At 51.7% G+C, this 24,624-nt stretch overlaps 1 protein-coding gene and 1 long non-coding RNA gene across 3 annotated transcripts; one reads left to right on the forward strand and one right to left on the reverse strand.

The window, feature by feature from the left end:
- The first annotated feature begins 689 nt into the window (after positions 1-689).
- Positions 690-14,369, forward strand: LOC148004872 (uncharacterized). Its single transcript, XR_015624876.1, has 5 exons — positions 690-765; positions 12,205-12,296; positions 12,917-13,119; positions 13,735-13,817; positions 14,249-14,369. It is a non-coding gene; the product is annotated as an uncharacterized LOC148004872 (long non-coding RNA).
- On the reverse strand, positions 6,344-20,882 carry Pvalb (parvalbumin). Of its 2 annotated transcripts, XM_087555790.1 has the most exons (5): positions 20,817-20,882; positions 18,653-18,720; positions 17,102-17,234; positions 15,760-15,869; positions 6,349-6,565 (listed from the first exon to the last, which is right to left on the reverse strand). In XM_087555790.1, exons 2-5 carry the CDS (start codon positions 18,711-18,713, stop codon positions 6,537-6,539), a joined length of 333 nt encoding a protein of 110 aa, XP_087411916.1. In that variant the 5' UTR covers positions 18,714-18,720; positions 20,817-20,882; the 3' UTR covers positions 6,349-6,536.
- Between the last annotated feature and the right edge of the window lie 3,742 nt (positions 20,883-24,624).

Raw genomic sequence — 24,624 nt, forward strand, 5'->3', positions numbered from 1 at the left:
AGGAGAGACCCTACGGCATGAAGTTGCACTCCGACCTTTCCAAGGACATCTACCTATTGGCCGTGTGCACCCTTAACCTGACATTGTGCCCGTCTGCAATCGCGGTGGCCCATGGCTACCATTTCAGAAGGTTGTGCGTTCCTCCTCACCTTTGTCTTTCAAGGTGTCCCCTTGCCTTGTAAGAATGAACCAAACCGAAGCCATTTTGAGTAAAACTTCCATTTTTGAGTAAAGGTCAAATAAAGTTTAGGTTCCTGAGACTCCCCTGGGTAACTGATAATGTTGTTGGCAGAGAGAGACACGTGGGTGGGTAACTGACATCCTGGTTGGCGAGTTGAGACACGACTGCTAGCCAAGTCTCCGACATCCTGGTTGGCAAGTTGGGACATGAGTGCTAGCCAAGTCTCCTGGCCATAGCTGAATAGACCAACCAGGGAGGATGGGGCAAATGTGCCACATAGGGAAATAGCCCCAGGAGAGTCCCCTATCCCTGAATCCACATTGGAGGGAAAACCTTACAAACTTTTATGGTTTTCATGTTTAAATGCTCTGTAACATTCCGGCTCTGGGGTTGGTGCTAGGGTGTGGGATGATGTCACAGGTGAGGCAGGCCCAAGATAGAATGAGGCCTGTCATTGGATGAGAAGGAAGGATGGGCAGGAGAAAAGTTTGAAGGGAGGGGAGGAGACAGAAACGGAAGAGAGGAGGAGACAGAGAGTAGCTGCATGGAGGCTGACGTTAAGACTCCACGCTGCACCTTTACAGGTTGTTATAAATGTTTTTAAGGGACAGATGTGTACAGAGCTTTGTATGTTTAGGTGGGCAATTACAGCTTATCAATTGGGTCAAAGGTTATTGTGTTCTTTCATGTGTAGATTTAAGTGTGATGGAATGTGGGGCAGCTGGTCTGGGCCGCCATGAAGTTGGGACGTGTGTTTCTGGCATGGGAATCTGCCTTGGGAACTAGATGGGTAGAGAGAGTGCTGCCAGGCTCAGAGAGAGGCCTTCGGCAGCGTGATATGGGATGGAGCAGAGCGGGTGAGCAGGTGAGCGGGTGAGAGGCTTTGCTGACTGAGATGAAGATATCCAGCAGATATCTTGGGGCGCTGCAGTGCTGGATCTAGTAGGGGATAAAAAGACTGTTTTATTTTTTTATAATTTTACGACAACAGTGCGGGTTCACAGTTCAGCTTCCAGGTCCACTCTGTGTCTCTGACCGATCAGTAGTGGCCTAAGTATAATACATTCTTGCTTTCTGCACTGACTTGGTATTTGAGTTGTGTTGGATCTCAGAGGACCCTATAACAGCTTCACCCCATGAGTCCACACTTCCCATACTGTGGCTGTGCCTTCCCAGGGCAACACCATCCTCAAGTAAATTTTAATCTCTGTCTGGATTCCTTTCTGCTGTATTTTTTCTGCTCGTGGTTGAACGAGCTAAAAAGGCCTTGCTATTTTCGGTTGTATTAGCTGTGTGGTTTGGGGAACTTACCCAACTTCCCCGAATCTTCCTTTTCTCATATGAGTGTAAAATAGGCTTGTCCTTGGGTGCCTGTGGCATGGATTAAGAGGTGATGTCTTGGTCCACCCCAGCTGCTCTAGCAAACACTTAACACTTGGCAGCTTGTGTGTGGCAGAGATGGGCTGCTCACTCTCCTGAAGGCTGGCAATCCAAGGTCAGGATTCTGGCAGACTGTCATAGAGTCAGCTGTCATAGTATTTGCGAGAGGGGTTTCTATGCCCTTTTTGCTCCCAAATAACTACAGGGTGTTCTATGTATTCTCTAGTCCAGTTTAGCCCCCAAACAATCAACACAGATACCCTAATAGATTTATTAACAAGCTGGCAGCACTGCTGGACAGGCTCTGGGCTATTCTAACCCTCTAAGGGCTACCTATTTCCCAGCTGCATGGCCCTTGACCTGCATCTGAGAGTCGTCCTGGCTCCCCCTGGTCTACGTGTGTCCTCATGGCTGCTCTCTCATTGCAACCTCATGGCGTTTCCTCCTAGTCCCTCCATGTGGTCTCTCCACACCTTCTTTTCCTCTTCCACTTGCTTTTCTCTTCGGTCTCTTTGGGACTCCTCACTGGGCTTGGCTGTCCCCCTTCCTCCTCTGTCCTTTCCTGATCAGCTTATGGCGGATCTTTATTAACTGATCAGAAATGATGGATTGATGATGGGGATAGCATTTAGAGCAGAGATGCTTGACCATGACAATGTCTAGGCTGCAAACAGATTTTCACATGCTAATTTCTAGGCGTAGAAATTAGCATGTGAACACACACAGTGCATAAAACCATCCCCCAACAGTCCATTAAGGTCTCTGCTTCATGAGTGGGGCATCTTCCATGGGGAAGGGAAAAACAGGCTCTTCAATATCTTAAGTTTCTTTATTTGTTTATATCTATCTATCCATCTATCTATCTATCTATCTATCTATCTATCTATCTATCTATCTATCTAGTGTGTGTGTGCGCGCGCACTTGAGACTGCACTCACATGTACCATGGTGCATATATGGAAGTCAGAGGACAACTTTTGGGAGTCAGTTATCTCCCTTTACTACATGGGTCCTGCAGATCAAGCTCAGGTTGTCAGGCTTGGCTGTTTGGTTACGATGTGTTGTGTATGTGTGCTCCGGTGTGCATGTTTGTGTGTAGGTACATGTATATGTGTGTGCATATGTGAGGGGGGAGGCCAGAAGTCTACTCTGTGTATCTTTTTATTGATTTCTACCTTATTTTTAAAAATATTTATTTATTTATTTATTTATTTATTTATTTATTTATTTATTATAAGTAAAGAAGAAGGCATCAGATCCCATTACAGATGGTTGTGAGTCACCATGTGGTTTCTGGGATTTGAACTCTGGACCCCTGAAGAGCAGTCAGTGCTCTTAACTGCTGGGCCATCTCTCCAGCCCTTTGCTTTCTTATTTTTTGAGGTAGGATCCCTCACAGAAGCTGGCTCATTTAGCTTCCAGATAGCTAGTAAGCCAGCCCCAGAGAGCCTCCTGTGTCAGCCTCGCCAGGACTGGGATTACAGGTGTGGCGCCATGTCAGACTTCTGATATATATGCCAGGAATCAAACTCAGGTCTCCTGCTTCCACATTAAATGTTTTATCATCAACCGTCTTCCCAGCCTTGGTCCTTTGAGTCTATTTAGAAAGCAAATCTCCCGGGACTGTCAGCCCCATCTCTTAATTTACTGAACTGCTGATTAGACTCCACCAGGAACGCTGGAGGGAGGGAGCATTTGGATCATGATGGATAGCAACACAAAGCCTCTTGAGGCATGCAGAAGAAGAGGCAGCTTTGGAAATCAGTCTGTCCATCCCCAGCGATGCAGTGGCGGTGGAGTCTCCAAGCCCATGCTTCTGGGGACCCCCAGCCAGCCCTACCATCCATCCATGTCTACCTCTGCTCTTCCTCCTGACCACTCTTGCTCCTGTGTCCCCACGGCCTCCTGTCCTGAGACACTGTGTGCCCAGAGGGTTAGGTCACTCCCCACTGTCTGTGTGTGGTGAGACACTACAGAAGCCGCTTGGCTTGGCAGTCTCTCCCGGCTGAGTCCCCTCCTTCCAGCTCCCAACTCAGTCTTGATGGAAGCAGGTGGAGGGGACCAGGAGGCTCCCATGAGCTTAGGAAAGGAAAATTGGGTCTTATTCCTCTGTGGAGGAAATACAGAGAGGGTACAAAGGGTGATAAGAGAGGCATCCTAGCCAGGTCGCCGGAGAACCTCAGAATCCAGTGACAGGGTTACTGAGGAAGGTGCTAAGGAGGGAGGGTCCCTCTCCAGTCCCCGTTCCTTGGTGAGTTACTAGGTTTCTGTAGATGAGGCCCCATGAGAAGAAGAGACAGAAAGAGACTTAAAGCCAGTCCCCTATCTCCTCCGTCTATCTGCTTGGGATGTCGGAGATGCACGCCACGCAAGCCCTCAGCCTCCTCTGCGTTGACTGATCAGAGCTCAGTGAGCTCCTATGGTGCCTCTGTACCCCAGTGGATGGCTCCCAGTCCTGGTCTCGAGCGGGGAACCCACAAGAATTCACTGCCTGCAAGGACAGCATAGTCTTGAGAGAAGGGAATGGGACACAACTTCCTATGTCCTATCTTGCAGGAGAGGGCTGGGTTCTGATTCCTGTTGGAGCAAGTTCAGGTGACTGTGTTTGAGCCACAACAGGTGGTTGGGGAGGGTTCAAGAAGGATGCCACCTAGACTAACGGAAGAGCCAGGTGGAGTCCCTGAGTAGGCCAGTACAGACAGGGCTGGGTGACCCTGACCCAGAAGCTGTGTCCAGAGCTTTGATTTCTTTCAATGGACTGAGCAATCCCTCAATTCCTAGCTGAACATTGTGACCTGACCTGCATTGTCTAAAACACCCTCTACTCCAAGTGTGTAGCTGTAGCAGAGAGAAAAGGGCAGGAGACAAGCTAGGCCACCACGGTGGTTCAGGGACTGGCAGAGTCCCACCAGTGTCTCTCAGGGCTGAGGAAGGGCCAGCCCGCCTCCACATGGCAAAGGTACCAGCATATAAATATGTCAACCCAAAGTGGCCAGAGGGACAACTCTAGAAGACAATGTCTCTGTTGGAGGTTCCTTGTGTTCCTTGTGGTTCCACACAGGGTGTCCCCCATACCGGCCCCCCCCCAGGCCCCTGTCCCTGTCTCCCCCCCCCCCCCCCGCTGTCCTCCTCCCTACTTTTACCTCATGGTCTAAGTGGGAAACTCTGAGGACCTCATGGAGAGCTGGGTCAGCTCAGCCCTGGCCCTGACCACTGCCCCAGCTCTCTCCACATGTGCCTGTGTAGTCACACACAGTGGTGCACACCCTGATACTCAGCATTCCCGTGCACTTTGCCTCTGGCCTTTGAGACAAGCCTAGGCACATCCGCACAGGGTTGCTCTGGGTCTCCTCCAAGCCTTGCCCTGCTTACCCTACCTAGGTGATACTCTAGAGCTTGCCTGTTCATACAGAGCGCAGGGGAGGAAGCTCTAGTCCCTCCTCCCATAGGCAACATTAGAGGGAACTTCTCTCAGGGCCATCTCTGATTGCTTAGGGCTGCCATGTTGCTGTGTCTGCAGGCTTACCGTCTACCTTGGCTTCAGATTTCCAAAGAGGTTCTTTCCTCCTTTCCCTCAGGATTAAGCTGAGTGACTGACCCTCATTTCTGAGGATGTATGACCCATCAGGGGCCCGCTCAGGGCCCTTCTGGCCATCGGGACACATTTGTAGAGGGGCACAGGAATCTCGGGGTCCCGGTTCTACTGCTTCTGTCAGTGTGACCCTAGAGAAACAATGTCCTCCAGTCTGAGGCTCTGTGGATTCCCAGGGGTGTTGTGACAGTGCATTCCTTGCAGGGCTGCTGCAAATGGCATCCTGCAAAGGTTTCTGCAAACACATGCTCCTGACACCTTAGCAAGGCCAAGAGTGCAGCTGAGTTTGGACGGGAGTGGGGGGTGTGGGATGGGGTGGTTGGGTCGGTGGTGGGGAAGGAGGAGCACACATCTGCTGGTCTTGCCGTATGATGCTTTGAACTTCCTGGTAGTCCTGCTTACACTGGGAGGAAAGCCTGAGCCTAGTTTGGCAGGAAGAGAGGCAGTGCTCGGTGGCAAGCAAGGAAGGGCTCACTCTTGTGGGTATTTATGACGACGGTTCATCTTGCCAACTTGAAGGGAGCCTAGAATCGTCCAGGAAATAAACCTACAGGCACACCCATGAGCACACCCATGAGGGAGTTTGTAGCTTAGCCTGAGGTAGGAAGACCAACTTCAAATGTGGGCAGCATCACCCAATGGTCTGGAGTCCCAGGCTGAAGAAAAAGAAGAAGCCAGCTGAGCACGGGTCTTGGCCTCTTCCCTTTTTGACCCGTGGATCCAGTGTGATTCAGTGTGGCCTGCTACTGCACAGCCTGCCTTGGGGGCTTCCCTACCATGATAGACCACACCCTTTGAGAGAGCCAAAAGAAACCGCTCTTTCCTTAAGTTTCTCTTATCAGGAATTTTATCACAGCAAAGTCAAAAGCAATTGATAGAGTGTCATTTGAGTCCTTCGACCTAGTTATTCCTCAGGGACATAAAGTAATCACCTGTGGACTCAGCCCCTTCCGTTCTGCTCTTTAAAAGGCAGTTTCTGCATCTTTAAAATCCCCTGCGCCATCCCATCCCCTTGTAGGAAAGGCACAAAGACTGAACAAGGTGGCCCACGTGACCACTCGGTACCAAGCAGGCAGGAAATATCAGGGCGTGGTCCTTCGCTCTCTCTCACTTTTTCTACTATACCCCCACTGCTGTCCGGAAAAACTTGCCAAACCAACACCCTACCAGGCCTGGGTCCTCCCTACAGGTGGTGTCCGATGGGTACAGCCTTTATTGTTTCTCCAGCATTTTCCAGAAGAGTGGTGTCATTCGAGGGCCATAAAGGATGGGGGAGTAAAAAATAACATAAACAAACTGAACAGAAACCCAGGAGGGCCGCGAGAAGGGCTGAGATGGGGCATGGGGGGTGGAGAGGTGGGAGACCCAAGCAGTCAGCGCCACTTAGCTTTCGGCCACCAGAGTGGAGAATTCTGCAAAAGAAAAGAGGACACACTATTATTATCGCCGGCAATCACCCGCACATCTGCCGTGCAGCAGTCATCTTAAACCCTTCGCTTACAATACCCCCTTGGGCTTCAGCTGCCACCATATTGTTTATCACCAAGCCTAGTCTCTGGAACCCCCTGAGGTTCTGGCCCGCCAATTCCTGTCACCTCTGGAAATGCACCGTTGTGAGATCAGTGAGCGGTTTAGGCAGTCTACCCAGTCTGTGTATAGGACATCGGTGTACGTCACTCCTCATATGTCACCCTCTACCGAGGTTACATAAATGTTAACCCCAGGGAGGCTGGGAGAAGGGCAAAGGGACTCTTCCTGCTCCTGTCACATTGTGCAAATATAAATAATGCTTTAAAAATTCAAATTGACCACAGCAAGATCAGCCGTACCATGCAGCTGTCCCGGTCCTGGCTCTGTGATGGGGACAAAGCCTGGAACCTGGGAAACAGACACCACACCCTCCTGTCCTCAAAGCAGTGTCCCTGGATGTGGTAATCCATGCATGTGAAGACACTCCTGGAATCTCAAAAGGATCCTGGACTTAATGGGGAGAAGCACTAATGGGGACTCAAACATTCAAAGAATATCCCCTGGGCAGGGGTCAATGGACCAGTCTTCTCAGCCAAGAGTCCCCAGAGCATGCAGGACTGGAGGGGGGCTGGGTTCTCTTGACCTGTCTTTATCCTGTTGTTAGAATTCTCATTCACACTGTCTGTGTTGTTCCCATTGACAATCTGCAAGGCATTCACCAAACGTCTGTGTGGGAGGGATCCAGGGAATGTTACCTCATGGAATTCTTAGAATTACCACAGACAGACAACACTCTGACTGCATTTTACTGATGGGGAAACTGAGGCCCTAGAGTTTAACTTTAACATGGTGACACTCATTCTCAGAGCCCTTCTTTCCTGGGGAGATTTGTGACCTCCCTTAACCCAGGTATAAAGTGACAGACATCCTGGCTCAAATATCACCACTGCTGACTCTGTCTCATTAGCCCATTTTTGTGACTTCACAGTCTCAGCACAGCATGCTACAACATGATCTCATTCATCTAATTCCTTATTTTTGCTGACCCCCTCCCCCATCTCCCTGGTTTATCCCTTTCCCAATGGCGTAACACTCTTCAGGTGACAATAATTGGATGCTGAATGAATGGATGGGGGGGGGGAGTGAAGGGTGGTACACAGGTGATTCCCATTTTACAGATGGAAAACAGAGGCTGAAGCAGTCAGGGTCAGATAAAAAGTAAAGGACAGGGCTGTAATTTGTCCTCTGGCCTCATAAAGTTCCTGAGTGAGCCCCGCTGACCAGGTCAGCGGCCCGGATCCTGTGAAGAAACAAAATTCCCCAGTGTTGCTCACAGGATGTCAGAGGGGAGCGAGGCTTTACAGTCACACCAGGGATTATGGGCTCCTGACTCCTCCTCAGCGAGACTCCTCTCATCTCCTGCCCATGAGCTGGGATCAGAAGAGAGCTACCTAGGATTGGGTGAAGCCTAGACAAGATGGGGCAAAGCCGGTGTTGGAAGACCAGGGGGATTGCTGAGGGCTCAGCAGAGTGGGAAAGTGGGCTTTTGGGAGCCCGATAGTATGTTTTGGATCTGTGAGCTTTCCAAAAACCCAGTACATCAGATCCCGGGATCTTCTGTGAGATAGCTAGGATGTCCTTAAGGCCACTGAGCCTGGCTTTTAGCAGGGAACGCAGGATTCTAATTTTATCGTCCCTCCGCCCTAGAACCCTGATCAGAGTGCTGTAGACAAACTGAAAGCAGGGCCAGTGTACTTCAGGACTCCATGTCTGCCTCCGGGCAACACTCCTAGGGCCTGCCAGTCAACTAACAGCTTTCTGGGCAAAGGTCTCCGCTAAAACATACCCTCTCACCCCAAAGAAAAGCAAATGGCAAACACAGAGACCTTGGAAGTCTAAGTCAACAGATTTGTCATCTGGGTCCCAGAAGTAAATTGGGTGTAGGACGTTGGAGGTGCGATCTGTGCTCTGCCACTCTCTTGGTCCTTGGAGCAGATGTCTCATTCCTCCCGTCCTAGCTAGAAGGTGTCCTCCCGGTCTAACTTGGTATTCGGAGCAAGCGGGGGTTGGGGGTGGTGAGCAGGGAGGACAGGCACCAACAGCTCCTCTCCTCGTGAGTTTGGCTAGACTCTCCTGTCTCCATTTCCTCTTCTTTAATGTGGAGCCCAAGAGACCAGCTGCCTCTTGGGGCTGCTCATTCCAGCTAGCACCATAGCTCCCCTCACAGCCCTGGTGCAGAGAAAGCTCTCAGCTCCTGGAACCTGCTGTCCTGAAGCCACTTCTATACCTCAAGCTGCTTGACCAACCCACAGATGCTCGACTGCTCCCCAGCGCAGCAAAAAGGGTCTGCCATCTTCATCTGTCATTGTCACTCCCATTGGTAGTGTGGATCATCATCTGTCCCCACTGAGGCTTCTACCCAGGACCTCACAGCCACCCCAGCCTGTGGCTTGTCCCATTATTACTGGCTAGGTAGCTATGGGCTACCAAGGCTCTCTGAACTTCAGGGTTCTGCTTTGTGAAGTGGGAATAAGGCCAGCTCACACAGCTTTCCTGAGGAGCAGCCAAGGAAGTACACAACGGTACTTGGCACGTTGGTAACATTTGGTAGTACCACCTCTGTTGGACCTCCCCAGCACAACTGGCACAGGAGCTGAAGTGTAGTTACCTCCTATGGCAGTCCCCAAATCAAGGTCAATCGGGATGGAGTCAGACCATCTGGGAAACCCAACACCCAACAGCCAACCTGGCGTAAGCTCCTGACACAATCCGAGTTAGAACCCCACCTCAGTCTCCTCACCTGTAAAATGGGGACAGCTACAAGGTCATGAGAAAGACGTCATGGCACACAGAATGAGTACAACTAAGTCAGTCACTGATGAGGTACAAAGGACCTGGCTCCTTTAGGAAAATCTAGAACATTCTTTCTCCCAAAAGATGTATAGGAACAGCACCCCCTCCCAGGCAACCCCCTGAGGACACTTTCTGCTCTTTCCCTTAGGAAACTGAAATTAGCCTAATTAGGGCTGTCCCAGTCGTGGGTGCTGTGGGGAGGGGACAAATTTAGAAGCTCTTGACAGGTGAGGCCAGAGAAGGCTGATAGCCCCGAGTGAAATTGAGACCCACGGAGTCAGCGTCTGGAAGGTCTGCCTTCCCTCCGTTCTGATGACCATAGCAAGGGCCGGCTCCCGGTTTATCACCTCACCTCGCCTCAAAATAGCTCCAGGGCTCGGTTTCTTATAGATGGGTGCCGCAAACAGGATCACTTTCTCCTGCTGCAGAATGAGGAGGCAGGGTCACTTGGGGTCAAGCCAGGCAGCTACAGGGAGGTGGCATCAACAGTCCTGGGGACTCGTTCTCTGCCAGACCAGACCAGCTAACCCATTCTGTCCTCACTGGCTCTGACCCTCCTGATATACATGGGGAAACCGAGGCTGGGTCTCAGCTGTGAGGAGGCTAACGGAGGCTCTGATCAAAGACGGATGGGAATGGCCCCGCATCTGACTCCAGCTGCAGCCTTAGCAGCAGAAGGAGAAGGGATAAGTAGAGAGAGGACGTCTTGTTCTGCCCTGACCGCTGCTCCACTTTTCAAGAGGCCGGTTACATAAGTAGCGCTGCGTCCCCTCCCTGCTCCATCTAATCTAGCGCAGCATAAGGCTAGAGCTAGCGGAAGTCCGCCCGGGAATAGAGGAGCAGATTGCTAAGTACGGAAACATTTATAACTCCAAACGCTCAGCTCGGCTTTGGGGAGGTAGCATGTGGAAAGGAGACCCAGGTCGCTTCCCACCAAGGGCATGCCCTGGCCCTTAACATTCACTGGGCCTCAGTTTACACACCTCTCCTAGCGAGGACTGCAGCCCTTGTCTCCTGGCCACCGGGTGCTGCTGTGAGGTGCAGTGAGACAGGGCCAGACACTACCCACCTAAGGGCCGTGGGCTGGCCCTCCTGGGTATCCTCATGTCAAGTCCCACAGAGCAGACAGGTGGGGAGCAGAGTGAGGCAGGGGTCCTTCCTGCCCTTCCTGCCCCCTCTCCTCCTATCTCATTCTTAGTTCCATTTCTGTCCAGATTAGGATTTAAGTCCCATTAGAGGGAAGAGTAGGACGGCTTATAAAGCCAAAGCAAGAAGGCTGAAGGTGTGTATTTACACCAACTTCGTGGATGAGGGAACGGATGCCCAGAAGGTGGAAAGGTCAGGCTGTTTTCGGGGTGGGTGTCTCTGCACGGGAAAGTTCTGATTCTTGCCTCCTGTGCCCACCCCAGAGGAGGCTGCTAAGGACGCTGCCAGAAGGAGCAGAAAGGCTCCGCCCCTACACGGACAATATCTACGTTTTCAGCCAAAGCAGCAAAACCCAGAGCACAAAGCACAGGGAAGCGGAGCCATCACCGGCCCTGGGTCACAGGCGGAAGGATGCCAACTGTGAGGCATGTGGTGGGCAGATCCATCTAAGACTCAGTGGGCAAAGAACAAGCGTCCATGCTTCCCAAGCCTCGGTTTCCCTGTCCGCACAGAGAACGAAGCCATCCTGCAAAGCTCTGTGAGGTCTGAGCTGGACTGGGAGACATGGCTGTAGCGCCCTGGTGCACAGGAAACGGGCTAGATGGTGTCCCCATCCCCATCCGCTGCGCGTTCCTTGCAGATCGAGTGTGGAAAGCCAGGCCAGGGGCACATTCTGTAGAGAAGTAGATAGCACAGGGTCCTGGTGGGACCGCCAAGCTCAGCCTTCCTGAGGGATTCCCTGGTACAAACCTAACCTTCTAGGTTTCATGGCTTCACTTGTAAAGGGACTAGCAACAGCCCTGGTTTTCTAGAATTACTGAGAAGCCCCAGTTTTGTGTAGTTCCTTGGTCCATCAGCACTACCCTGTAACTTGTTAAAATTGCAGGTACTTGGACCCCACTCAGCAAGCAAACATTTCATGAAGGCCAGACACAGACACACCAGTGGCACGGTCTTCTCCACTTCTCAGCCATGGATCTCAGGCTGGGTTGGTCCCTCTGGTTCCCACCCAGAAACGTTTGCTAGCTAGGCTGTTGTCCTCCCCCTCCCCACCCCCCCACTCCTGTGGCCTCTCTCTCCTTTTCTGCGTCCCCTCCCCCTCCCTGCTGGGTCCCAGCGGTTTAGGGTGGCCATTAGCGATCGATCACTTCTATAAATGTCTTTAAACTTCCTGGAAGTAGCCGCCCTAGATACAGAGTCTGAAGGCGCGTTGCTATAACTGTGTCTTCCTTCTCCCTTCCTGCAAGTGGGCTCTCAAAGAACCACATAAGCATCGTTCTCCTTGGAGAGAAGGGCTGGGGAGAGTGCCATTGCTGGCTCTGTATTCCCAGAGTACCCGTGGCTACAAGCCCCTAGCCCCCTGTGCATGCAGAGCCCCCTTTTATATGCTGAGTTAGGCCTGCTTCTCCCTGCAGCCTTGCAGGATATGTATTCATCATCTGTCTCATCTTTCCTTCACTAATTGATTAATCCGATGACTGATTGACTCATTCATTCACTAGTTTATCCCCTCATTCATTCCTTTCTCCCTTCTCTCATTTGTTCCCTAAACAACTTTCTCTTTTCTGCCACGGTGCACCAGGCCCTCTTCTTGGTGCTGGGTTGAGAACAGAAGAAGGGGTAAAGAAGATGTTTAGGACCATCCAAGCATGGTGGAGAGAAGCAAGTCACAAGGCAAGTATCTAATGCCATCTTATGCTATGCGCTTGCTAAACTCCAACAGCATCCCAGGCATGGAACAGGCAGCAGGACGCATTGCTGCAAGCAAAGAGATCAACACTCATCTTGACTGTCTCCCTCTTCCCTGCCTCTGAACTCCACTATTCCTGCCTCTAAAGTGGGAGCCCTAATGGCGTCCACTTCACAGGCAGCTAAGAAGATGGCGAGGATAGTGTCTGGTGCATAAGAAAAGCTATGTGTGACTGCTACGTGTTACAGCTGAGCCCAAGTCCTGATTCAAGGTCTTTCCTGCAGTAGAAGAACCCCAAGGACAGTATGGCGATCTAGCCTTGGTTCTAAAGATCAGGGCGGGCCCTGTGACTTGCCTGGGTCCAGCAGAAGTTGAAGCATCCTCAGGCTGGAGGTGGGGCTCAAGGTTCTCTGGTCACAGAATATCCTGGGCCCCAGAGAAGGATTCTACCTCCTCCCATGCCACTTTTGTTTGCCATCATTAACCCTTCTCAAGCTGGGTTACAGAAGTGGGGAGGCATCTTCACTAGGGAAGCACAGGCTAGGGCCTCATGCCACAATGCCACCCTCATCTCGTCTCTCCTCCCTGCTGTCCTGCTCCTCAGGACCCTGCAGGGCTACACAGGCTGCACAGCTTGGTCCAGGCCTCTGCTGTGCTGTCAGATGGATGGTGGTTGAAGTCTGGATCTTGAACACAGTGTGATCTTGGCCCTCCTGAGCTGCCTTTTCTGGGTAGATGTCCTCTCTCACCCCAGGAGAAAAGGAGATAACACCATACAGCCCAGCCCAAGACACAACACACGTCCTAGTGAGTAGCTCTTGACCACTCCCGGCAAACCAGTCTCGTAACCATCCCTAACCATTCCCGTCTCAGTGGGTACACTGGTGCCAGGATCATGCCTGGACCTGCCCCTGCCTGCTGAATCCCGACCTGTAGCATTCTAGCCTCTGACTTCTATGTCTCAGCTGCCTGAACCTCCAGTCTGCCTGGCATGGACCAACATCCCTAATACCAAATCTGGAAATCTGAAACCCTTTCGGGGCCATGGCTACACTACGGGAGTTCTCTAAACTCCAAACATGTCTGGAGTCCAACACACCTTTGGTCCTGAGCTTTTTCATTATGGCAAATCCAGACTGAATGACCGAGTGTGTGTGTGTGTGTGTGTGTGTGTGTGTGTGTGTGTGTGTGTGTGTGTACACAAGGCCATACTTGGATTGCAGCTAACATGAAGGGCACATAGCCGCCAGTCATTGGGCACTAAACTGAATCAGCCCTGGCTCTGCCCTCAATGCTCCCATGTTCTCGTAGTGTTTGATCCCTGAAGCCTCAGCGCAGGGTTATAGGCCTGCCGTTCAAGGATCCCTTATCAGGACACAGTGCTATACCTTTGTCCTAATTATTAAAATCTTATATTTACAGATATTTAGCCTGTAGGTACAAATATGTTCACCACATGAGTGCCTGGTGTGACGGACCCCTCAGAAGTGGAGTCACAGACAGGTGTGAGTTGCCATGTGGGTGCTGGGAGTTGAACCTGGGTCCTCCAGAGGAGCAGCCAGTGCTCTTAGCCACTGAGCCATCTCTCCAGCCCCACTTATCTTGATTTCACCTGATGGTAGGCACCGCGTTGCCTATGAGTGTTTTGAAAGAGTTTAGTTGGCTCTTTAAGACCCAATATGGCAGAGAGCAGGGGAGGCAGGAGAGAACCAGGTCAAGGACTGTCCTGGTTTTCTTCTTCACTTAGGTTGGCCAGCTTGAAGACCCTGCCTCCAGCTCTGAGCTGCAGCTCAGAAATGAGGGTGGGGGCAAACCAAGTTGCAGGGGAAGCCAGGGCTTGTCGTGGAACTGAGAAGAAAGGGTATGGATGTGGCTGCTGGCAAAGTCACTAAGGGCTGTCAAGCTACTAAGAGTCTTTCCTGCACTTTCTGCTCAGGTCCCTCAGAAGGCCCCTCCTTCCTGCTGCCCAAAGGAACAACAGCCAGATCCTGTGGCCGAGGAATCCCCTGCACTTGAATTTCATTCTTGCTTTCATTAAAAATCTCTTCATAAGTGTCTGAGTACCTTCAGAATGTCATACTTTTTCCGCAATCTGTGTCCACACCACTTACAGGTCCCAACAGGAGCTCATGCCACAACCCAAGTGCCAGCCAGGCAAGAGAACCCAGGTATGGACAGGGGATGTGGCCGAGGTCACATATCGTGAGGAGCAGATGGCTAGTGGAGTGTGGGAGTCAGGACTCTCCCCTCAGGCAACAAGTGTTTCTAAGTACTTGGTTCAGTGTTCGGATAGACCCCCGGGGATTCAAATGCAAATGCTATCTAGGCCCCCATTCTCACCCCCTTTTTAGTTAACAGGCACACAGAAGTCACTTGCTATATGCTCTGCTTGGTCCTGGTCCTAAGCACTTTACATGTTATGCACACACTACATCCTCACAGATTCCCCATGAGAGAAGGGCCATCATTCCCCCAGAGATGAAAGCGCTGACACCTGTAAATGTCCTGTGACTAGAAAGACTCTAGAAAGGCTGGGGTCTGAGTCCCAGGGGCACCTACACAGTTTCCTTTTATGTTGGCAGAAGGGGCTACCCCATGAGCATGTGGCAGAACACGCTGCTCAGACACCCTCAGACTAGACTCGAAAGCCCCGTCACACCCCATGTCCTAGCTCTCTGAACCAGGCTAAGAGCAAAACCATCTTTTTGGCCCTCTGCAAAGTGTCACGAAGCTAAGGAAGCTGACAGTTCTGGGATGCGCCCCACAGAGGACAGGCGGGTTGACCAAATAAGGATGTTGGGGAGTGGGCCAGCAGGCTGGTGCCTGGGCTCCAGCAAGGCTGCAGAAGCCTTTAGTGCATATTCTAATTCCCAGCTGGAATCGGGTGCTGGCTGGCTGTTTTTTCCTGGCTCTCCTACAATGGTGGAATGAATTTGAATGAAGCCAAAAACCTATCTGAGGTTACAGGACACCAGGGTGAGACGCCACTGGGGAGGGCAGTAGATAAGGAATTTCCATCCTTGGAATCTGATACTACAAGGGCCTGAGGGTCCTGGGGGATCAGAGGGCCTATCTCCTCTAGTTACAGACATGAGTCTCAGGTTCAGAGAAGGACAGACACTGCCCAAGGTCACACAGCCAAGGTAGGCAGATCCTGCATTAGAATCGAAGCAAAAAAGAAGCAGGAAAATCTCCAATTCTCCCTCCCACATCCCTTCCCCAACAGGAAAGAGGTGGGGTATTCCTCATGGGTTGTTCAAATTTTGGAAAACATATATAGCTGCATTTTTCTGCCTGGCAGACTTGGACTTGGCAGAATTCTCTGACCCACGGGCTGTCTTTTTTCTTTCCCCTCCTCATCTCCCATTTCTGTCAACAGACCAAAGTTTCAACAGCCACATACCCCAGAGTCCCAGTGTTCCCAGAGTTACAGTCACGGCTACCTACCTTCAACCCCAATCTTGCCGTCCCCGTCCTTGTCTCCAGCAGCCATCAGCGTCTTTGTTTCCTTAGCAGACAAGTCTCTGGCATCTGAGGAGAAGCCCTTCAGAATGGACCTGGGGGAGAAAAGGGAGGAAGGAAGTCAGGTCAAGGTCATTGGCAGAACCTCGATGGATGATGGGCTGGCATCCTTGCAGGGCAGGGGGCACTGGGGCAGGCAGCAGGAGGGGGTAAACCTGTGTGCAGCTGGGTTGGCCTGGTGGCATGGTCTGGTTTGCCTTGGTGGGTGCAAGATGGGTGATGGCTCTCTACACAGGGTTGACCCCAGTTTAGGGGACACTTGCCTTTATTTATCCAATAAATATATAAAAACTGGAGTCACTGTGGTGATTGGAATAAGCTTTCTGTGTAAATGAGGAAGAGGCAAGTTCTCACAGACGACCTCATGCTCATGTATGATGGAGTGATGGACACCCAGACTGAGGAGGCAGGGGGAAACCATGCCTCCTACTTGGGTGATGGAGGAGTTGGGAGGCTCTCTAGAGATGTTGATACATGGAGGATGAGGAGCACTTAGCATGTACGTGTGTACATGCACATCCATGTACTTGTCGGGTGTACATAAGGAGGTGGAAGAAGGTTCTAGAAGAAGGTGCCCTTGGGGTAAAGTTTGGAGGAGAGACAGAATAGGTTGAGGGAGTTCCTACTTAAAATGCATCACTGATCACCTCCTGCCTCCTGTTTCTAACAAAATTCAAAGCAGTTTTGACTGGAAAGTAATGGAAGGCACAGCTGGGTCATCAGATAGAGGCCAGGTGGCTGAGGCGGGCTAGGGCAGAGGGCTCTCTGCCCATAGGGGTTTACCACCTCCTCTGAGCTTGGCTCCAAGGACCCTGAAGACCCAGAGCTGCCTCTGCCTCTCTGGTTTGCCCAGAAGTTGCTTAGCTGCAGTTCTGGTCCAGAGGTGTGGGGTCTGCAGACCAGACCGTGAAGGTGCCTTTCAGTCACTCGGAAATCAATGACACTCTGAGGAGAATACATCCTGCCTTGCTTGCGGTGGGAGGCAGCCAGAATAAGTGCTCCTTCACTGGTATTAAATTATTAAGTAACTCCATTTCCATTAGCGATATTAAGTGGCTATAATTTAACCTAGTTAGCTGCACTCTGGGCTGAGGGTTTGACCCTCCAGGAAGCAGGAAGTACCTTTCCCTGGTGCCTGGGACATTGTCCTGCAGAGACAAATCAAAGCCTCCTTGCTAAGAAGGGTGGAAGGGAACGTGGGTAGTTATCACTGGGTTCTTGCCCCTCCGACCCCTGCCTCCTCCCCCTCCCCCCAACCTCAGTTTACCCCAGCTCATCCTCCTCAATGAAGCCACTTTTGTCTTTGTCCAGAATGTGGAACACCTTCTTCACATCATCCGCACTCTTTTTCTTCAGGCCCACCATCTGGAAGAACTTTTTGTGGTCGAAGGAGTCTGCAGCTGTTGGGGGGAAGGAGGAGGTTAAAGAAGGACAGGGAGGGGCATTGGGGAAAATCAGGGAAACGGATGTTGTAGCATTTATTAAAAGGCACCCGCATGGTTGTGGGGAACAGGAGGGCAGAGGGAGCTCAAATAGGGAAGGATGCTCTGCCCAAGGTCGTACCTTCCTGTTTCCCCCACACACATACCAAGGAACCACATGGAGACTGTTGGCTTCCCCGAGAACTGTATTTCTATGAAGTCTTTTGGGTGAGGGCTCGGGGGGCTGCGCATGGGCAGACGATGGATGCTAGGGTGGATGGAAAAGCAACTCTCTCTCATGCCACATACCATTGTCAGAAAATCAACTCTGAGAGGACACGTTTCTATCAAGGTCACATCATGGGAGGGGGAGGGGAGGACCCAGAAGTCCTTCACAGACACCGAGACCCATCCCAGAGGCTGGAGGTGGGATGAAGGACTTTCAAAAACTCAGCTGAGTTTCATCCTCAAGGTGACAAGGTGGTTTAAGGCACTGTAAGCGGGTTATCACAGTGCTCCCGGAGGGAAGGGGGCTTTCTGAAGCTTTCTGTGTGTGCTTGGAGGAAAATGAGACTAAATAAAAAGCAGATGGTGTCCCCCTTGGTCCAGAAACTCTCAAGAACTATGGTCTCCCCTCAGCCCAGAGTTGGAGGGAAAAAAAGTTGCTTTGTCCTCTTACACACCAAGGTAGGGGGCACCCAGAGCTGAGGCCACCTCAGTTCTTCTCCTGTGCTGGACTGGGTGATCTTATACAGATTTCAGCCTATCCCAGCCTCAGTTTCCCTACCTGGGTGACAGAGGAAGAGCATCTAAGCTAGAGTCCCTTCAGGCAGAAGAAAGAGAGCACACAGCGGAGTGGGTACCCCTCTCTTGGACTACCTAGAAGGATTGGATGCTGGGGTACTTGATGGGGAGCAGCACCGGGCTGGGCTGGGCAGGACTGGGTGCCTGATGCAGAAAGGTCACTGTGCCCTCAGGTCTGTCCTGGGAGGGGATCTCCACCAATGGGCTACCTTCCAGGAAAGTCTTGTTGGGGAAGGGAGCTGAGGAAAGGGGTCTCTTGAAGAGAAAACTCAGACTTGAGGGACCCTTCTACACTTCTCAGAAGGGAAGTCTGGGTCCTTGCTTCTTCCCACCCTGGTCTTCATGCTTGGTCCTGGACCCCCTGTGAGACCTCCTAGAGAGGCCACTTCTGCGCCCTCAACTTTGTGTGGCTCGGCCGGGGAGCATAGTCCGTGCAGCTCTTGGAAAGCAAAGGACCAAAGAACCAACCCCGAGGATAAGGGAATGATGCATGGGGGAAGAAACTGGGGAGTCTTAGCAGAGGGATGCGGGATGCCCCAGGTACGGGAAGAGGGCAAGGGGGACAGGGCCGGGCAGGGAAGTGCACTGCTCACCAGTAAAGGCTCCTATCGCCTTCTTGATGTCCTCAGCGCTGAGCAAGTCTGTCATCGACATCCTGCAACTGTTTAAGCGGGCAGAGCAAGTGCGAAAAGATTAAAAAGTGTTCTTCTCATCCTTTCTGCTCATATGACCAGCGCTGCAGTGTCGCGCGCCAGGCGCACGCCCGCCCGGCCTGGCTCCGCGCCAGGGGGCGCGGAGCTCCGCACACAGCTCAGCAGCTCAGTCCCGGCGACACCTTCAAGCTGAACGGGTCACACGCCCATGGGTTCCTAGGCATTCAGGGGACTTGATCAGGATCCCGCCGTCAGGGACCATCTTCTGATCTAAGGTGCCACCAGCAGACACTGGAGAGTTCTGCTGCTGTCAAGGGCATAGGGGGAGGCAGCGAGGCTCCCATCTGGCTACTGGATAATGTCCTCTCGCTGGGGAAAAATAATGCTGACCAGCCTCTACCCCAGTGGGGCCCCTTGGCTTTATACTCATTGTCTCTCGTGCCTCCAGTAGCTCCTGTCCTCTGTCCTGGATGCAAATTTATGCCGGGAAAACTGAATGCTTAGAGCTTGAAACCTGAGCCACAGGACCCAGGGAGGAGGTAGCCCTACTATCAGACCTCCGTGCTGAGAGAGGCTCACTGTCTGGGTTCCATCCCTCACCTGACCGCATTCTGAAACTTGATTTGGTTTCAGCGAGGAAGACACCAGTTTATCTGTCAGAAGAACCTTTTCTCACACTTCCTGCTCTCCATGGAATAGCTACCCACTTTTCAAGTTGGCCGTAATTGGGTGATAAGGGTTGATTGCATCAGATCATACTTTCTAGACTACCAGGTTTTGTGATCAGAGTGTCTCCTCTGGGAACCAGGTCACTTCCCATGTCATATGACCAGAGTACAACGCTACCATCTTCCTCCCAGATCTCCCAAAGATTCAGATCGTGGCTAGCAGCCTTCCAAGTGAATGAGCACGAGACACACACATTGAGTTCTAAACGTGAGTCACACTGAGTCCCTACATGACCTTGAGCTAAATAACCTTTCTCTCTGGGCTTTGGCCTGCTCGTGTTGTGTTAGAGATGGGTGGATCTCTGTGTGGGACCTGAGGCAGGTGGGCAGCATCTGGGATGGTGATGGTATTGGGAACCAAGGGACAACTTCCCAGCTGCCCAGTAGCTCAAGTTGCCTGACAACTTGCTGTCAACACTGTCTCCCATGACTGAGCCCTGGAAGGCTGCCCTTCCTGGAAACCTTAGGAGAGCCTGGCTCCAGCTGCCCCCTCCTGGTGAGTCAGCTTCTTCGGGCCAGAGCCTGCCAGCTGGCCTCCAAGGCTCTAAGACCTGACTTCATAGCTCTGGGCATGAGGCCCACTCCAGACCCCCCAGCTGTCCTGGACCCTTCAGCTGCCCTAGCTGTCCTATGGCTCCTATCTCAGTTGACTCAGTGTCCTCAGCCTCTGTCCCTTGTTCCCAGCTGGACTTCGAGTACCAATGAGCCAGGCTTCTGTGTATAGCTCAATGTCCAGGCTCTCTCTACCCTGTAGCCTCATTACAGCATCTGTTTCTCCACCTGGAGACCCTCGTGCCATAGTGAGCCTGGAGTCTCTAAATGCCTAAAGACCCATAATATGGAGACAATGGCAGGGCAGGGTCAGCTTATTGGTGTGACTTGGTGAGCTGTGAACCTCCTACCTACCCTTCCTCATGCCCAGCCTCAGTCCTACCGTGCATCTGAGCCCCATCCTGGCTCTTACGGTAAAGGTTCTCACTGTTTCCCCCTGGCTCCTCCTCTTCTCTCTGTTGCTGAGTCCCCAGCAACTGAACCTCCCTGGCTGGGCCTGAGACATCCTGAGGATGCATGCATGTTGTCCTCATAGCCAATCAACTCCTCACCCAAGTGCTTGCCTCCCACCCTCTGCTCCCCTGATAGAGCCTGTAGACCTCTGTAGACGAATGGCTCTGCCTCTTAGGTCCATCAGATAGAGAACTGAGGTCCAGCCTTGGGATGAGGACTTACTCAGGCTACGCAAGAGGCAGGGAGAGAACCCAGGAGTCCCATACTCCACAGCCTCCATATTGATTCTAGAGAAATAGCGGCATGGCTATCCCTCCCAATTGGCCTGATTCTGCCTTCTCCATCCTCTAACCTCAGAGTCTACCACTTACCTTGGATGACCAGAGGTCAGAGCCTATATAGAAAAGCTGGGCTGGTGGGAGATCCTGTTGGGAAATGAGACTTGTGGTGGGACAGTCACTTAAATAGTCTACAGCCTTGGCTATTTTGGGAGGTGGCGCTCCCCCAGCCCCTGGCCCCCTCCCCTTCCGGTGTCAGGTACTCCCCAGCCACGGTGCTGGGTGTCTGTATCACATTCACCCCCATCCAGGCCTATTGAGCCAGGCCTATTAATAACCCTTGGCCTCTACCTCCCTACAGCACCCAGCAATAAGGTCCAAGCAGGGCACACCTCTTGCATGAAGCCTTCCATGATCACCTTGGGTGGCAGCCACACTTTGTTCTAAACTTGCAAGGAAAGGAAGAGGGAAGGAAAGGAACAGAGGTTGCTTGGGGTAAAGGGACTAGGTCAGGTCCCCTACACATACTGTGTCTTTACTGTACCCTGAGACACTGTGGGGTGGGGGTACCTCCCATGGCAGTGATGTGAGTGCTGATGTGAGTGATGTCTGCAGCATATAACTCTGGCACTGCACTCAGGACCCAGGCTGGCACTCCCAGGCAGTAAGTCAGTGTCTGGCGGAAGGAGAGCCATTGCCCACCTTTGGACAAGCCTCATCTTTGGTGCCTCAGTTTCCCATCTGTGTAGCCCTGCTATAAAAGTAAACTTGATCTTGAGAGGAGCTAGGTATGCTTGACAATGTATGCCAAATGTCACTGGTTAAGGGCGCTTTGGAGGGAGAAAGGTGCATCACTTTTCTGGTTCCCAAGGGTCACTGATATCTTGGGTTGCAGACACCACTCAAGGTCTGAGTTTGGAGACATGTGAACGAATGGACGAAACTGCCCTGAATCAAACTTCCAAGCATTGATGTGGTCAGCTATGGGGTCCCATTCTTGGTAGTAGCTTCCGAGTTCCAGAGTCCCATGGAAGACAGGAGGTAAGGAAGCTCCACTCCTCCCTCCCCACCGCTGGCTGAAAAGAGTGGACAGTGATCTACAGTGGGGAAACCTGTCTGGGGTCTGGATGGGCTGTGAAAAGAAAGATATCCAGTAACCAGGTGGACACACTCTTGTGTGTTCGCATTTGTCTGTGACAGATACCCGAGAAGACCGTCTATAAGAGGAGGACTTATTTTGGCTCCCAGTTTCAGAGGCGTCAGCCCCATCTAGCTGTTCCAGTGTTCCCAGCCTGGAGCAGGTAGAGCTTTGTAGCATGGCTTACACCATGGAGGCCAAGAAGCACGGAGAAGTAGAAGGAAGAAGCCATGTTAGATGCCCTGCAAAGGCTCACCTCTAGGCTGCTGCTTTCTTCCATAGGTCTGCCACCTCCCAACGGTCCATTCACGCTCTGGATCCTTGGATGAAAGCAGGGACTAGACCAGGACCTCTCAGGTCAAGCTCCCCCCAGAAGTGTGCTTTTTCTTTTCTTTTTTTTTTTAAATCCTAGTGGATTCTAGGTCAGGTTGATGATCAAGACCAACATCTCACAAAATGAGTATGAAGGTTCTGAGTTCAGGGGTAGCAGCTTCAGGCTTCATGGAGAAGATACCAGGAGTTGATTATAACTTACATCGTGAGGGTCCACAGCCCACTATGGCTAAGGTCAGGGTGGCGGACCCAAATCCAACCAGGAGGATGTGGCAGACAGGACTTTGTGTTGAATTAGGGACACCTTGGAAGGCACTCAGGACACCAAGAGGGAGGTCAGGACCTGGGCTTAGGGCTTTGATCTAATCACAGCAGACTGAAAGCTGGAGTCACGGGCGAGGCTGAGCCTAGGGAGGCTGGACTCCAGCCCAGGTTTGCGGAGCAATCTTTGAGGAAGATCTTGAGGAAAGCTGATAAATGATTGCCTAGCCTGCAGGACACTGTGCTGGGGGTTGGGGGGGCGGTCTTCATCCTCACGTCTTCTCAAGAAGTAGAAGATGCCTTATCCACTTAACTGACAAAGGAATAAGGCTCCGAGTGGCTGGCCAATTTGCTTAAAGTCACAAAAGCAGAAGTATGATTCAAACCCAGGTTCCTTTGGTTTCAATGTGTCTTTCTTTTTTTGAATTTCTTTTTTTGAGTAAAAGCAATAGACAGGTCGGGGGTGGGCTCTACCATGAGAGAAGCCCTGACAACTAGCATGTCCTTCTGTTTTGTAAGTAAGCAATGTTAGGTGGCCACCATTGTCAGGGTACATTTATTGAGCACCTACTGCTCTTGTGATCTAGGCGTATCACTCCACTGTGCCCTTACAAAGACCTCAGAAATTTGAAGAGATAGAATCTCAGAGATGTTTAGAACTTTGTCCAAGGTCACATAGTTAGAAAGTAAGTAGTGAGTCCTAAAATATTTTCCAGTCCTTCCACTTCAAGTCCGTGTTAATCCTGGCAGTCTTGAATGATTAACCTAGTCAGTCTTTACAAGAGTAAATCAGAAGTTTTAATTTATCAGTGAAGACTTTTTGACTCTAAATGACAGGACAGTACAGTTCAGTCTGCCTTAAGATGAGGAGAGATTTACCAGAGCTATAAAGATTAAGGTACGGCTTGATCAGGACCCACAAGGATGTTCCTCTTCTGTATTCCCCGAACCACAACTGGTGTCACACTGGCTGCCTTCTCAGGCTGTTTGGAGGGTTACAAAAGGGCAGTCCCCTGCTGCACTAGAAACTCTCCTGTCCAAGTTCTGTTGGAAAGAGGGAGTTGGTGCTGCGCTGGATAGGGTTGTTCTGGTGGGGAAGGCTGGGGTTGGGTTTCACTGGCTGTGAGGAGCTGGGCTCGGTTCTCCATCACTGTACAGAGCAGGGGAGACCTGGGCCTGGGCCTCGAGGGACACTGCAAGCTTAGAGGGTGAGGTGTGTCAACACTGTGAGACTCGCATGGAGAGAAACTGGCTCTGGGTAGGGGTGTGAAATCCAGGCATCTGGAGCCCAGGAAGCAGTCACTGAGGAAGGCCCTGAAGTGGATGGCTGTGCAGGATAAGGGAGCTCCCCTGAGTGGCCAGTGTGCTCGAGGACATTATGCCTCTTGAGAATATTCCCTCTGAGACTCAAAGTGGCTTTTCTGGACTTGAGGCTCCCCCACCCCAGTCCCTGGCCCCCAGTAGGCATCCTAAAGGCAGAAACCACATATAGTGGAACTGCCTTCTAGCTGCAGTGTGTGTGTGTGTGTGTGTGTGTGTGTGTGTGTGTGTGTGTGTGTGTGTGCGCACATGTGTGTTGTGTGCATAGGTTGATGTCAGGTATCTTAACTCTCCATATCTTTTAGGACCCTGAACCTGAAAGTCACTGCCTCACTGACTCAGACAGAACAGCTCTCCTGCCACCTGCCTACCTCAGCTTCTCTCCTGAGGCCACCAGATTTTTATGTGGGTGCTGGGGATCTGAACTCAGTTTCTCAGGCTTGTGTGTCAAACTCTTTATTGCCACAGTCACCTCCCCAGACCCTGAGTTCTTTGTTTGTTTGTTTGTGTGACAGAGACCAGGCACCGGGCATGAAGGCTGATGATGTATTCCCACACTACCCCACCTTGTCCCTCCTATCCTTCAGGTTTTAATAACTGCTCTCAGCCTCCAGCAAGACACCTCGATGTGTGTTACACTCATACATACATTCCCCAAATGAATCTTCTCCACAGATGAGCACAACTGAGGTTCAGAGAAGCCAAGTCACTTGTCCAGGTTCACCCAGCCTGGTCAACCATATGCACTTATGTCCAAAGCCCACTCTGCCTTCCAGACCCTGGAGAGGGCAGGGACCCATGTGTGTGGTGTGCGTGTGGGTCAGCATTCTCTTAGCCACTGTCTGCCAG

The sequence above is a fragment of the Rattus norvegicus genome, chromosome 7 (assembly GCF_021556685.1).
Source record: "Rattus norvegicus strain SHRSP/BbbUtx chromosome 7, alternate assembly SHRSP_T2T, whole genome shotgun sequence".
Classification (NCBI taxonomy): Eukaryota; Metazoa; Chordata; class Mammalia; order Rodentia; family Muridae; genus Rattus; species Rattus norvegicus.

Bases quoted from the DNA above. Each gene is read 5' to 3' on its own strand.
- Pvalb (XM_087555790.1), bottom strand. From the start codon at position 18,713: ATGTCGATGACAGACTTGCTCAGCGCTGAGGACATCAAGAAGGCGATA. The intron at 17,235-18,652 runs GTGAGCAGTGCA...TCCCCCCAACAG, and splicing joins GGCGATAGGAGCCTTTACTG to CTGCAGACTCCTTCGACCAC. The intron at 15,870-17,101 runs GTAAACTGAGGT...TTTCTCCCCCAG, and splicing joins ATTGAGGAGGATGAGCTGGG to GTCCATTCTGAAGGGCTTCT.